Source organism: Sminthopsis crassicaudata, chromosome 5 (assembly GCF_048593235.1).
Source record: "Sminthopsis crassicaudata isolate SCR6 chromosome 5, ASM4859323v1, whole genome shotgun sequence".
Classification (NCBI taxonomy): domain Eukaryota; kingdom Metazoa; phylum Chordata; class Mammalia; order Dasyuromorphia; family Dasyuridae; genus Sminthopsis; species Sminthopsis crassicaudata.
The window spans coordinates 283,048,128-283,062,560 of NC_133621.1; the positions used below are offsets into that span (position 1 = coordinate 283,048,128).

Consider the following 14,433-nt stretch of genomic DNA (forward strand, 5'->3'; position numbering starts at 1 on the left):
TTTAAAAAAAAGAAACATGACCAATAGGAATTAAGATTCATCAGATTGCCCTAATCTGGAATAAAACCATCTGAGGTAATGGGGGAAAGGTGGGAGATATCAGGTGGTAAAGGATTGAGCAAACCATATGAGTTGGCACTGACTCCAGCCTTGCTTTTCCATGGAGGGTGTTCAAGGTTGGAAAACGAATCTGACTTCAAGAAGCCACCTCATTTTAAGTACACATTGTCTTCTCTTCCAAGTACCTGTCAGAGCATTAACTCTCAATCAACTATGTGCAATATCATGTCTGTGGCGGGCAGAAACATTGAAGAAATCAATAAGGAGACCACTTTGTTTGAAAGAAAATAGTCATCCTTTAATAAAAAAAGTTACGAGTGTCACACATTTGAGTCTCTGGGGAGCAGTGTCTTCTCTTTCTATGACTCACCATCTTTTTTTGGACTAGTACATGTGTTTCTGGTCTGCCCACACCACAAGGGCATGCCTAATTTGAAATATTCTATGTGGGGTAGAAAACCTCAGTTGCCAAGAACTAAGTAGGGGGTGAGGGGGTGGGGGAGAAGAATGATCAGCAATGCAAAGAAGAGAGATGAAAGTGCCAAAGAAGTAAAGTTTTCATTTCCTTGTGAATGTATGAGATCTGTACTAATAAATTCGAATTTGCCCATGGTTACCAATGTTGCTCAGGGTGCTAAGCAACTAGACACCAACTCATCCCCGTTTCCTTTTTGGTTTTTGCTTATTTCATTTACTTAGGCATTTGTATTATCTCTAAAAATGAAAAAGGTAAAAAAGATGTGTTTTCTTTCTTACCTCTGAGAATCTTGCTGGTTTTGGATTGAAAAATGACTTTTCAACAGTAACCCTATTCCTGAGGTTCAGGGTACTTCACTCATTTTCAGGCTCAAGTTTTAGCTAGGTATCATGTAGCAGGGGCTTGCTTCCAGACAGACCCAAATGACACAAAGCAGCCCCTCCAGGCATCCCCAGCAGAGTTTGGATGACAATCACTGGAAATGTTTCTTCGCCTTTCTTGAGAGAATCAGGCATTGGGGACGAAGCAGTTGAAAGCTCTGATACACGTACCCCCTAATGCATAAAACTCCTATCCCACTGATCCATGTAAGAATTAGCCCCCACACAACCAAGGCATCAGAAAGGACCTTCCCCAAAGATATCAGGCCCTTACCACCACTGCTTCAGTACTCAAGTATCCCAAGAGATGTGAGACATAAAGGGTAACGAAGGAGGACTCTATTCTACCCAATGGTTCTTTTTCTGTGGAAGAATCACAATTCAACAAAGCCGTATTTTAACAACATGGAGATTTTGTTATTATAAACTTCAAAACAAAACCGAGGAATTCCACATAATATTTATACTTTCAAAAGTACAATATTAATACGTGTTTGTCAGTTAAGAAATAACAGCAGTTTGTTAGGTCTACAGGATTTTACGTAAAACCAGTTTACAAATGCTGGAAAGCAGTAGTGGTCCAATATTCACCAGTATACATGAATCTGTTTCTTCCAGAAAATTAAAAAAAAAAAAAAAAACAAAAACAAAACAAAACAACAAAACCCCAAAATAATTAAATTTACCAGTATCATGAACTATTAATAAAACACCCCCCCAAACATGCCACAATCATTATTCACAAATAAAGTTAAAAGGAAATATACAAAAATTCACTTAATACTGTTAAATAACAATAAACTACAAGATTTCCTGAACAGAAATGGTAGGACCCCTGAATGTTTTTACAGTGAATAATCAGGAAAAAATTTAAGTTGTCTATGACTATTTTCATGATATACCAGCCAGAGATTTACATGACCATTTCAAAATATCCCAATAAAGATTTACAGTCTGTAAGATGCACTACACAACTAATTGTTAATGGTGAACACAAATGCTTAAAAACACTGTTCCCATCATCCACCAAGGTGCCCTTCTGACACCCAATGAGATGCACAGGCACAGCCGTAATGTCTGTCATCTCTGGTAAACAGAGGTTGGCGACATTTTTAAAAAAGCCTCCAAGTTCTCATTTTGGGAAGAGTACGTAGTTAATCATGGCTCATGTCACGTATCTTATCACAGCTTCCAGCTGATTCCAAGTAAATATCATGGGGGGCAGGGGAGAAGTGGAGAGGGGAAGGAGAGAGTAGGAGGGGAGGAAAGTAGGAAATGAAATATGTTCTTCCAATAAAGAAAATCATCCTGCTTCTCATCAAATTCGAGAATAATATTTCAGACGAATAACAGGATGAGAGGTTCATCTGAATGGATCTGTGTGAATTAGTCCTTGCTGGATTAAAGCACAACATAAATTAAGGTTAATGTATTGTATACCAACGTTCAGGAGCATGCAAACGTTGCTAAACTAGCGGTGGCAAATAAATAATCCACGTGGCTCAAGTTCTGGGCTTCTGAAAGTAAATCTTTCCTGCCTCCTTGCCTGCCTTAGCCTTCCTCCCCAGGCAGGTGGGCAGGTAGGCATTCACTTGCTCAAAATCACCTTGTGCGTCACGTGCTTTTCTAAACATAATGTGCTTATAAAACTCAGAACTACCACATCGCCAATGTTAAATAAGAAACTGTCTCATGAACTTAGAGCATTAAATGGTTCACCTATTTACGATTAAGCAAAGCTAAGTTTACATTCCAGGAAACATTGCAGTTTAATAAAAATAACAAACAAACAAAAACTGCAGCAGTCAAACAGTTTGTGAGGAGAAACAGATGCATTCACATATCATAAAGCCATTGCAACTTCTTCAGGCATTCAACTGTTGTGTTAAATAGACAGACAGTAGTTACTTAGCAGCAATGATTCCGCAATAAATAATGCACTGTGTTTCTCAGTCCTGCACAAAAATTGCAGCTCCAGTTACACCAATAGCTGTAACCGACTGGCTCTAATGGCAGAGGAGACCTTAAAACCAACTGTACAAGAAATTGTCACACTGTGACAACAAATATAAAAACATAATCTGCAGATCGGAAATAAAAAGACTCCACTGGGAATAGGACAGCGTAGACAAGCGAAGATCCAAGTCCAGAGCTGAGTCCTTGCTTGGTAAGAGAGGCCGGGCCGGGCTTGAAATCCTGCTATCGAACTTAAAAGAGCATGCTCTGTCTTCTGTTCTTGCCGTGTCCTAAAATATAAAGTCATTGGGTGAGGCAGTTCAGAGTTCAGAGTTTACCCCACAGATCTGGTGACTCAAGGCCACACCACGTTCCCACCAGCAAAGCTCAGACTCGGCGGTCAGGGCGACCGGCGCTGGCTTTTGTTAATGCGCCCATGTGAGGACGGGGTCAGTCTATAGCTTCTATGCTTCCAAGTGATGAACCTGAAGACTAGGTAAGCACAAGGTGCATCTTCGGCTTCGGCTACCGGGCAATGGCGCGTTCAGGGATCAAGCCAGCTCACTGGTCAAAGGTCTCTGTGGCTTCAGTAGCTTTCAGGCCCCCTCACTGGACTGAGTCTGATTTCTCTCTGAAGATACACTGAGCTGCCCACGTCATATAGAAAAGCGAGTTACGTGCAGTTCTAACAGTATACCATTGTGGTATGCACAGGACACTGAGTTTCACATTAATAAAATTACTAACCAATTTATAAACAAAAAGCTTGTTTCCATTCAGAAATTCAAGATCGACACGTGAAATGGTTTATTACAAACACACCTGTCTCTGGATAGGAAGAATTTCGAAAACCCGGGTCCTTTTGCAATTGAATTTCTTTCAAACTGAATATTGAGACACCTAGAATAAGAAGAAAACATTCAGATATGAAAGTAAAGTATCATCATTTAGAATTTTAAATAAATGTGTTGAAACTATTGAAAAAAAAAAAAAAAGTTTGGATCCCATTGTTCAGTCAGCACACTGTCCAATTTCAAGATGAAGAAAATCAAAATATTTTCTCCCAAATAACCATTCTTCCTACTTCTGCTTTATAATAGTTGTTTCTCTAAGCATAAAATATTACTTCTTTGCTACCTACAAAGGTTAAATGAAAAGAATTTTACATCAGCAGAAATGAAAGCTGACTGTTGATGACATAAAGAGGATAAAAAGTGAATGAAGGAAGAATCAATATCTTGTACATTAAGAGAAAAATATTTCTAAAAGAAAATCTTGGTCTTGGAAAGGTGACCTTTGTTTCATAACAAAATCACATTATTTACAGCTATGTGTAGACTGGTAATCATATCACAAGTCTTTGACTAAAAAAGGTACATTTTGGTTTCTTTACAAAAATTAACTGTGACCATTCAAGTTTAACATACTAACACAGGGTGCACAAGAACAAATGGACATAAAACTAAACTATCCCTTTTTGGAATTCTGATCCAAAACATTCTCTGGATTCCTCTTACTTTCAGGTAAAGCGTGTATTCTTGTTCCCAGACTTCGAAAGTACGCATGCTTCATGGCTTCCTCTGCTGAAACCCTTGTCTTTGACTCATACTGTGAAAAAACCAAAGGAATCATTTCATTCACTTTTCTTGGAATCATCCTATCATCAGAAAAAAAATACAGAGAAATATTGTATGTAATACCTGTCTACTCTTGGTCATCGGGCGCATTTATAAATCTAGATTATTATTTCAAATTGAGAGAAAAGAAAGGTGGTTTTCCAAGAATATCAATCTTTTCTAACATAATTTAGGTCTCCCTATAGGTTTTGAAAGGACAAGAATCAAGACTGGGATTAGCTAATATTGAGTGAGTTTTCCTTTTTTAACACAAAAGATTAATAAAATACTATAATACACTGTCCAAAATTATTTTGCAATCTAATTCAAAATGTCCTTGATGCCTCCATTATCTAATCTGCTCCATGACTATATTCACTGCAAGCTTCAAGCAGAGAAGCCAAGAGATTCTGTCTCAGTTCCCAAGAGAAAGCAATGATTAAAGAAAAATCTATATATCCCTGTAGGCATATTTGTACAGGTAATGATATAGCATATTAATTTTTTAACATAAAGCCAATATATACATGTGTCTAAACATCAAAAGGTGGACCAATTATTAGCTATTGAATCTTATTGACAAATCAGCAAAATCAAAGCTAAACCCTCTGATAAACTCCATGGCATATCTACAATAATGTTACATTTAATAAACCGGGGTGAGTAGGGAGTGAGTGGTTAGACAAAGTGAATTGTTCTACAAATCAATGAAAGTCTCTCAGTGAGCAAACCGGGGCTTTGCATATAAAGAGCACACTCTTCTCTTCTCCACTCACTGGCTTTCTCCTGCCTTCTCTTCCTCCATGTGAAGCAGTCAAAGCCAATCACCCCTCTGCACTAGCCCCTGATCTCCTCAAGAAGCCCACCTACAACAGCTGCATTCATTTCCTTTCCTCACCAGTCTGGCTCCTGCCATTATCACCACACTCTGCTTCCTGATGACATTCTTGTCTTTCTCTCTCCCCTTTGCTATTTCCCTCTCCTCTTTCTGCTCCAGGTCAGACCTGCTACCTGGGGGTCCCTGTGAAGCTATCACAGGCCCTCTCCTTTCCCTGTATGCGCCCTGATTTTGTGGTCTATTCCACTGCCAGGATTTGTTTGATCCTTCCTAAGCAGATGATTCTCAGATGTTCTCCCCCGACCTCCACTCTCCCATCTCCAACTATTTATTAGAACCACATTTCTTCCTGCCCCTCCCCCCCAACTCTCCCATCACTGCCAAGGACACCACACCTCCAACACCAAGGCTTGCCTCTGGCCACTCCTTGCCAAAGGCTCTTGATGCCCACCCTCATGCTCCTTCTCTTTCCGGTGCTGCCAGTCCCTGTCCCCCACCCTTGCCCCCCAGGCTCCTTGTGCCCTGCTCCCCTCCAGTGGGTGTTCTCAACTCTTTGTCACTTAGCTCCTTCCTAACTTTTCCCTTCTTAGGCGCACTGGCCCGCGGGCAGCTCCATATACACCAACCACCACCTCCCTACGCCAAGCATCCTCATGGACTGTCCCCATGGTCAGAATGCTTCTTCCTCTTGGGCTCCTTATTTTCTTGGCTTTTTTCAAGTCTCAACTATGGTCCCAAGTCTGTCTCAATGGTCCTTAATTTTAAATCTCTTCCTTCTGAGATTATCCCCAATTTAACATATACACATGTTTATATATCCCTATCCCTAAGAAAATGTCTATAGACAATTCTTTGTATGTTGTCTCTCCCCCATTAGTCTTTAAGGTCCTCGAAGGCAAATACCTTTGCCTATCTTTGAATCCCAATGTTTCGCACAGTGCCCATTAGTACATGCTGCCTGATTGTTGTGATGAACATATTATGTAATTCCTTGCCTATAGTAAACACTTTTCTGTCCAATACCTAATTTACTTTTGAGGCCTAATGATTCCCCTTAAGCAAATTAATTAATATAGTCAAATGTAGTCATTGGTTTTCCACTGTGTTTAGTCCTGGATCATGCCTGAAGGATTGTGTTTACTTCCCGGTGACACATTTTAGGAAGGAGACGGAAAAACAGAACACCTGTAGGAGTTTAACTGGGATGTCAAGGGACCTTGACACTCTATGGTATATAAGCATTAGTCAAAAGAGAGGTGGATATTGAGTATAAAGTAGAGAAAACTTAAGAGTACCTTCAATATGCTAGCTGCGGATCTGTACAAGTGACTAATCAAAATTCCAAGAGCTCAGGGCATTGAGGGATAGAAACTTGGGGTACTTTCCTTTTTAAGACCTTTACAGGTAATACTGGCTTCCAAGGACCAGTCATTCAACTAATTCTGAATCTTCTTTGCTGTAACTGCTACCTCACTTTGTTCTATTCTGCAAGGTTTTGCTGAATTTTAGGTAATCATCCATGCCTCCAGAATTCCTCTCATCTATTTGGCATGTAATCTTATTAAAAAAGGAAATGAGGTTCATCAGCCAGAACCTATCACTGAAGCAGTCATACTGACTCTTTTTCTAAGTGTTCAGAAAGCACCCCTTTAATGAACTGTGCTAACATTTTGGCAGACACGGAATCAAGCTTATTGGCCTGAAATCTGCAGACATTTTTTCTTACTAATCTGGGCTATCTAAGCCCATGAAGTCTGAACATGAATGAGGCCTTCCCTTTCTAGGTCCCTCTGTGGCTCAGAGCAGAGGAAACTCAGACCAGAGGGGCTGTTTATCCATGAATTCATAGGTCTCCAAATTAGGATACCCTTTTAAAATTGCATTCCACTCTGAGAAAACTTATGTTGCACACCTGCCCATTTAACATTTTAACAACTAAAATATAAGGTACACTGAAGTCAGGAGGACCTGAGTTCAAATCTAGTCTCAGATACTTAACAATTCCTGGCTATGTGACCCTGGGCAAGTCACTTAACCCCAAATGCCTCAGCAAAACAAACAAAATGTACAACTTACCTGAAGAAATCTTGTTATCAATTCAATTCCTTCAGAGTCTAGCCTGAAAACAACAAATAAGTGATTAATTTTAAATTTATATTTTTGCCTTAGCTACTAGAAAACTTAAGAACCCAATGTACCAATTTACTGTTGGAATCCGCTCAGCTCTTATGCTGAAAGCTCCCATTCAGGCAGACTCTGTTCTATGCTCAAATATCTCACCAAAACATTGTGTATCAGCTAGAAGCTGTTTCAAGTCCTTTGAGAAGTGGACAGGATATGAAACTGATGTTTCCTCAAGAGACTAAATGTTTAGTTACAAATAATGTTATGGAAAGGGCAGATTCCTTCCTAAAAAATAATTAATATTTGTGGGTGCACGTTTCCTTAGAATCATGTTGGGAGAAAAATCAGAACAAGAGGAAAAAAAACCATCAAAAAAGAAATGAATATAAATTGATAAATTCAATCTCCATAATTCTTTTTCTGGATACAGATGGCATTTTCTATCCAAAGTATATCGGGATTGCCTTAGATCACTGAACTACTGAAAAGAACCAAGTATTTCATAGTTGATCATTGCACAATTTTGCTGTCACTGTGTATAATGTATTCCTAGTTCTGCTTGTTTCACTCAGCATCAGTTCATGTAAAACTTTCTAGGACTTTCTAAAATCAGCTTGTTCATTATTTCTTATAAAACAATTTTCCATTACCTTCATATACTACAACTTAGCCATTTCCCAATTTATGGGCATCTACTCCTTTTCCAATTCTTCTGTACAAAAAAAGAGCTACTACGAACATTTTTGCACATGTGGATCTTTTTCCTTCCAAAAGGTCAGATTTCTGATGGAATAACCAATACCTTACCTTATCTTGGGGGAAAGTCTGCTGCTAGGCAAAATCAGACTCATTATAGAAACATTCTTTTAAAGCCCCTATGAAGAACAGATGATGCAAAAGACAAAGCAGAGCTGTTGTTGAGAAGTGACTGGCCCGAGAGGAATGTTGTCTTCTGTTCTTGAGGACAGGTGAGTTAAGTCTTGTGGGCTATGGTGAAATAGCAGTTTTCCTTTTGGGCCCCAGGGTTTCATTATCTAAGCTACCAGGATTAGGCAAGGGTTAGTTTAAATGTTGGCATGGTACTTCACAAACAGACCCGAAATCAGTAGAAAATTTAATATATAAAGAGCCAAGATTAAAGATTTAATTTCAAAGAGAAGTGACTGGCCCCTAACTACCCAAGATGTCTTGGGAATTGATTTACTAGGCCTTCTGTAGGGAGGGCCTATGTGACCTAGGTCCTTGAAGGGACAGACTAACCATATCTCCTTGCCCTCATGGAGCTTATAAGTAATAGCAATGAAAGATCAAACAATTAACAAGCCATTTCCAAGTAACTGCAATAATTTCTTGAGGGGAAGGAGGTTAGGGAGTCTCCTGACAATATCACTTCTTCACCATAAGCCCACAAGCTGATGTGCCTTTAAAATTCATGAGCAAAAACAAGTGTGTAAAGCCAGTCTTCTATGAATGCTTTCTGGAGGTCCTGGACTCCAGAAAAGTGCCCAGACCCTGCTCCTTAGGGGGAGGCAGCCTCACTTTCTTGCCCACTCTGATATTTGGACACATTCAGTGATGAGAGAAAGCATGGGCTGGAGACACCAGCTCTTAGGGCACTACAATACTGGCTCACTGGAAAAGAGGAAGATGAAAGTGTATGTATCAGAGATGGCAATACAAAAAAATTTTTGAAGCATTTTCAGGAATAGACCTGGAAAAAGCAGCAAGAAGCCCATGCTACAAATACATAAATGGTAATAATTATGTGAAATATGAAACAGAGAATAAATGTGGAATAAAAACAACACTGGATTTTTCCTCCAAAGAAGATCTGGCCAACATTAGATCAGTTGCCACAGCAACAACAAACGGCCATTGAGTCCCATGAGTGGTTTGGAAATATTTTTGGTGTTAGCAACTATGCTGCTGAGCTTTCAATTGCCTGAGAACACAAAAAGGCAGACTTTTTGAGAGTCAGAGTTGTCAGTAAAAGAAATGGGTAGGAGGCCATGAATCTAAGCAGAGAAAGAGCAGGTCAAGGTCACTACTGTCCAAATGGCTGACCTGGAGATCTCAGTGCTAAGGCCTCTGTCCAAAGAAGGTCAAGGCCAGAAGGGAAACCAGGGAGACCACCAGCACGTGCAGGAATGGAATTAACACAGAAATGGGCAAACTTGAAGACTCACCCAAGCCAATGAAGAGTGAAGGAAACAGAGCAAGGACAACAAGCGACAAAGCAATAGACCCAACAACATATGTGGACAGAACTGCCACAGAGTAACTGAAAACAAATGTTGCACAATTACAAATCAAAGGCATGGCCCAAAGGAGAGATAAGAGAAGATCCCTCTTCCGTGGTGGAGATGGAGGCCCTGGGGAATGGACCTCTGATTGATTTGGCAAATTTCTCTCTCTTACTTTTAGGAAAAGATTCATAGATTCATTATCTCTGTGAAAGGGGAGAGGGGAGGAATACAAAGGCAAATGTGGGCAATGTAAATACAAAAGTTATTAAAAAAATCATTTTGAAAAACTTCCTATTGTCATTAAATGTTTCACTTTTCATCAAGTTTTATGCCCTGATAAGAATCTTGAAAAAGGACAACAATAGCCCATTTTTTGCTTATCTTTGGAATTATTTCAATCTGACATTGGAGGATGTGAAACATGTCACAGATTTGAGGATCCTTCAAAGTTTAATGAAAGCTTTAAGTTTAAACAAGATGTGCTAGGACTAATCTTTTATGGACCCATGAAAGTATTCAGCACTTGTGGAAGTCAGCTTTGTTGAAGATGTTTAAAGAATTCACAAATTGAGAGCAGAGCGGCCTGAATGCTGGGCTCACAGGCAGATACTTGGGGTCCACACCGTGATGCTCCAAGGACTGGCTTGGAGGCTATTTCTCCACCTGTCAATCACCTCATCTGCAGGGTGGTGCATGGCCCCCTTCCTCATCTGGCCCCTCACAGTCTGACTATGCCTGGAGGGTCTCTGTGATTAATCCCAAAGAGCATACACTCCCACCTAAGCTGGAAAGCTTTTTCTCTGAGGACCGGAAGCCCAACCCAGGAGAGCTCAGAAGCTTGTCACCAGGGAGGCTGCAATGGGATGCTCGGTCCAGTTGTGGTTCCTCCAAATCACCTACTTAGTTACAGAGGGCTACACCCGGCTTCAGCAAAGAGTGTATCCATAAGCATGAAATCAGACATATATTTTATTCTGTGGTTGGGAGGAGCTGATTCTGGATTGTGTAACTGATTTTACTGAGCTCTGGAACACTACAGAAACTTAATGAAATCCACAACCACTCAAAAGATCAGCCTAGTAATTCAAAGAGAAAAGGCCAAGTGGGTGAAAAATGTGCCTGTATCAAGGATGGTTTGATCTGTCAACATGAGTGTCATGGATAGGTACTGAAGGTGGGTAATGCAAGAGGCCTAGAGGAGAACAGGAAGGGAGAATCCAGACTTATTTGGAGAATGAGCCAGCACTGACTGAGCTTCTTGCTTCAAAACCTTGTGCTCTGAACCACCACAGATTTCGAGGGGTGCTGTATGGCTGTGAATCATGGAAGAGTCCAAATCAGGGGACCCAAAGGAAAGATGCTGGTGGGTGTGACAGCAAGTGGCAAGATACATCCAAGAATAACTATTGTTAGAGAAGTGGCGTAAAGAACACATCCCTGGGGACCCACGTGGGCTGAAAGGAAAAGAAGCCCGGCTGTGGAGGGAGACTGAGGGACGAACAACAAAGGCACTGAGATGCCAGCGGGGATGCTCCAGACAAGATTTACAGTGAGATCCTTCAGGATGATCAGAAGGCCTAAAGCTACCTCACCATGGAAGGGAGGAAGGAGGATGCACAGTGGGTGAGGATAGGGGGAAGAAGCTTCCATGGAGAGCAGTCACATAATTTGGCCTCAAATTTATACAAAAATATTTTTTGAATAAAAAGACAATGGCCTCTAAAATTTCACTTTCCCTATTTCTTTCTTGATCATTTTATGCTAATATTCACATTAATGTTGTTTTTCTAAGTTAAAAAAAAAAAAAAAAAAAAAAAAGGCTTTTCCCAGCAGATTGAGAAGGTAAGAAGAGAAAGCTCTGAAACACAAAGGGCAAATACACACCCTGAGATCTGTTTTCATTTCTGGCTACAACTGATGCAAGTACTGAGAATCACAAAACAAAACAAAACAAAAATACAGTCTTTATTGATGAAACAAACAAAAAAAAATACCTGGGCGCATGATTGATGAGTGGCTGTGGCTTATATTTAGGAAAGTTGTAGTTCTTGAACTCATCATTTGAAGAAACACCCGGCCAGGTTTCTTGAGATGGTGTGCCTGGGTTTGAAAAGAATACATACACAATTAATTCCATCAGAAATGAGTCACAGAAAAAAAAAATTAAAAGGTATTTCCTGGGCTGCCTTCACCAGGGGAATTTAAGTGCCCTTCCTCTTCCTTCCTTAGCTCTGTTCAACCTTCTTTATGTGCCCTCTTCCTCATTACAACATAAACCCCTCAAGCTCAGCTGCACCTATCTTCTGGTGTGTATCTGTAATCTCAGCGTACAATGCTGGCATATATAGAGTAAGCACTTATTATATGCTTATTAAGTTTTACTGAAAGAGAAAGGCCAGACTTTACATGAGTCTGGATTTATGTGAAGTACATAACTGGGCCATAGGAACAAAAATGTCTGCATTTCTTTCATCTGGCTGTCAAGAAAGCTAGCAGTTATTTATTAGTAAAATAAGAGCTATCTTAACAAGGCTATAGATCTCCCTGGGTTGCTGATACCCTGAGTTGCCCTTGGGAAATCAGGAGGACAGAAGAGCAAGATGACTATTTCATCAGCAGTAACAGTTACTCTAGTCAATGTCTACCTCACAATGCTTTAAGCCTGACTATCTTCAGATATCATGTGTGTGCCATGGATTCCTTTGCAAAAGTGTACATAAAGAGCACACACATACACATGTTCAATAAAATAGCAGAGCCAGCAGATTATATACAGCAGCCAATAGGAACAAGGGTGGTCATGCTTCCATGGCGGGTAGTTGTAGGCACAAGACTGATTGTGCTTGATGCCTAAGGACCAGTCTGGATACATTTGGAGACATTCAGAATAAAGTGTGACTGGAGGGGAATTTTTCATGCACTACAAGCCTTTAGGACCATTTCTTAAATTAGAGAAAATCCGCATCATATGAAATGACATGCTGCAGTGTGTCCAGAAAAAGGAAACTAAGATGGTGCTGGAACTCAAAACCAAGTCATGTGAAGACATGACTGCTCTTAAAGGAGCTAAGGATATTTATCATGAAAAAGAGAAAACTTAGGGGGAGACAGAATCATTCAGGTGCCAATATTTAAAAGGTTGTTGTATAAGACCAGACATGTAGTTTTGACTTTAAAGGTCAAAATTAGGCCCAATGGAATGACAAGTGAAGCAGATTTCAAATAAATATTAAGGAAAAAAAATTTTTTTCTTTTCCTGAGGCTGGGGTTAAGTGAATTGCCCAGGGTCACACATCTAGGAAGTGCTAAGTGTCTGAGAGCAGATTCGAACTCAAGGGTGGTGCTCTATCCACTGCGCCACCTAGTTGCCCCTATTAAGGAAAATTTTAATAAATCTCAGAACTGCTCTCAAATGGAATGTTCTGCCCTGATAGCTAGTCATGCTCTTCATCAGTGAAAAGATATAAGCAGAGGTTGGATGAGTACTTATTAGGAATACTATAGAAAGGATTCAATCTTCTTTCTTTTAAAAAAATTTAGCTTATTGTTTTTAAAATAGATGCAGATAATTTTCAACATTTATCTTGTAAAACATTGTGTTCCAATTTTTTTCCCTTCCCTTCCCTCCATTCCCTCCCCTAAACGGCAAATAATCCAACATTAAATGTGTACAATTCTTCTATACATAATTTGTATTTATCATGCTGCACAAGAAGAATCAGATCAAAAATGGGGGGAAAAAAGAGAAAAAAAAACCAAAAAGCAAGAAAACAACAATTAAAAAGTGAAAATATGTTTTGCTTCAGCCTCCACAGTCTTTTTTCTGGATGTAGATGGCTCTCTCCAAAGGATCAATTTTCACAATTTAAAGATTCTCTCCAAATTCAGATTATCTTTGAGCTTCCTTTGAATCGTTGGATTTTATGATTCTACCATTCTGTAAATTCTGGAATCCTGCTATGAAGCTAACTAAAATGTTCAAACTCTTTGACCCAAAGATCCTATGGCAAAGAGGTCAATAACTAATAGAAAAATTATACAATAAATCAAAATATTTGCAGCAATATGTTTTATAGTATTCAAGAAAGAGGAAAGGAAAAAAAAAGGCAAATCGACTTAGAGGAAAGACTAAACAAATTATGGTATATGAATGTATTGGAAGATTATTGAATTTTAAGAAATTATGAATATGAGGAACAAAGTGAAGCAGGGGAAATTTATACAAACTGATGCAAAAAGAAAACAATAAAACCAGGAAACCAATATACACAATGGCTACCACAATGTGTAGCAAATAATAACAACAAAACATCAAAATGTATGGTAAAGTAATTATGAAAAGGCACTTTCTTCCCTCATCCAAAAGGTAACAAACTTGTTTTCACCTCTTAAATCTCTTCTTTTTTCTCTTTTCTGATGCTGTCTCCAACCTGGCATAGGCTCTCATTACCTCACAAATGGACTATTTACAGAGGCTAGTGGTGCTCTGTTGTCCTCAAGTCTCTCTCCATGCCAGTCCAACCTCCACTTTGCTGTCAAAGTGATCAACTTTAAGAGTCGTCTAGTCATGTCACTGCCCCAGCCCATAATTTCCAGCGGCTCTCTCTTCTCTAACATCAAATACCAGGTTCTCTGCTGGGCCTCCCCTGGCCTTCCCAATCAGACTGTCTTCCTTCTCTCCCACTCCTCCCTGTCCCCTAAGTTTGACCCACTGACATGACCCTTGCACTGTTCC

At 39.7% G+C, this 14,433-nt stretch overlaps 1 protein-coding gene across 2 annotated transcripts in view; it reads right to left on the reverse strand.

Moving 5' to 3' along the window:
- Positions 1-1,313: 1,313 nt before the first annotated feature.
- The window catches only part of CDK17 (cyclin dependent kinase 17), a 142,228-nt gene continuing 129,108 nt past the window's right edge, over positions 1,314-14,433 (reverse strand). Inside the window, exons 13-17 of one of the 2 annotated variants that reach the window (XM_074271316.1) lie at positions 11,693-11,798; positions 7,405-7,447; positions 4,392-4,482; positions 3,697-3,774; positions 1,314-3,164 (exon numbers count right to left, since the gene is read on the reverse strand). In XM_074271316.1, the coding sequence (XP_074127417.1) occupies positions 3,127-3,164; positions 3,697-3,774; positions 4,392-4,482; positions 7,405-7,447; positions 11,693-11,798 (356 nt within the window). In that variant the 3' untranslated portion in view covers positions 1,314-3,126. Of the gene's footprint in view, positions 3,522-3,696; positions 3,775-4,391; positions 4,483-7,404; positions 7,448-11,692; positions 11,799-14,433 lie in introns of both variants that reach the window. The other variant, XM_074271315.1, reaches the window with a different exon arrangement.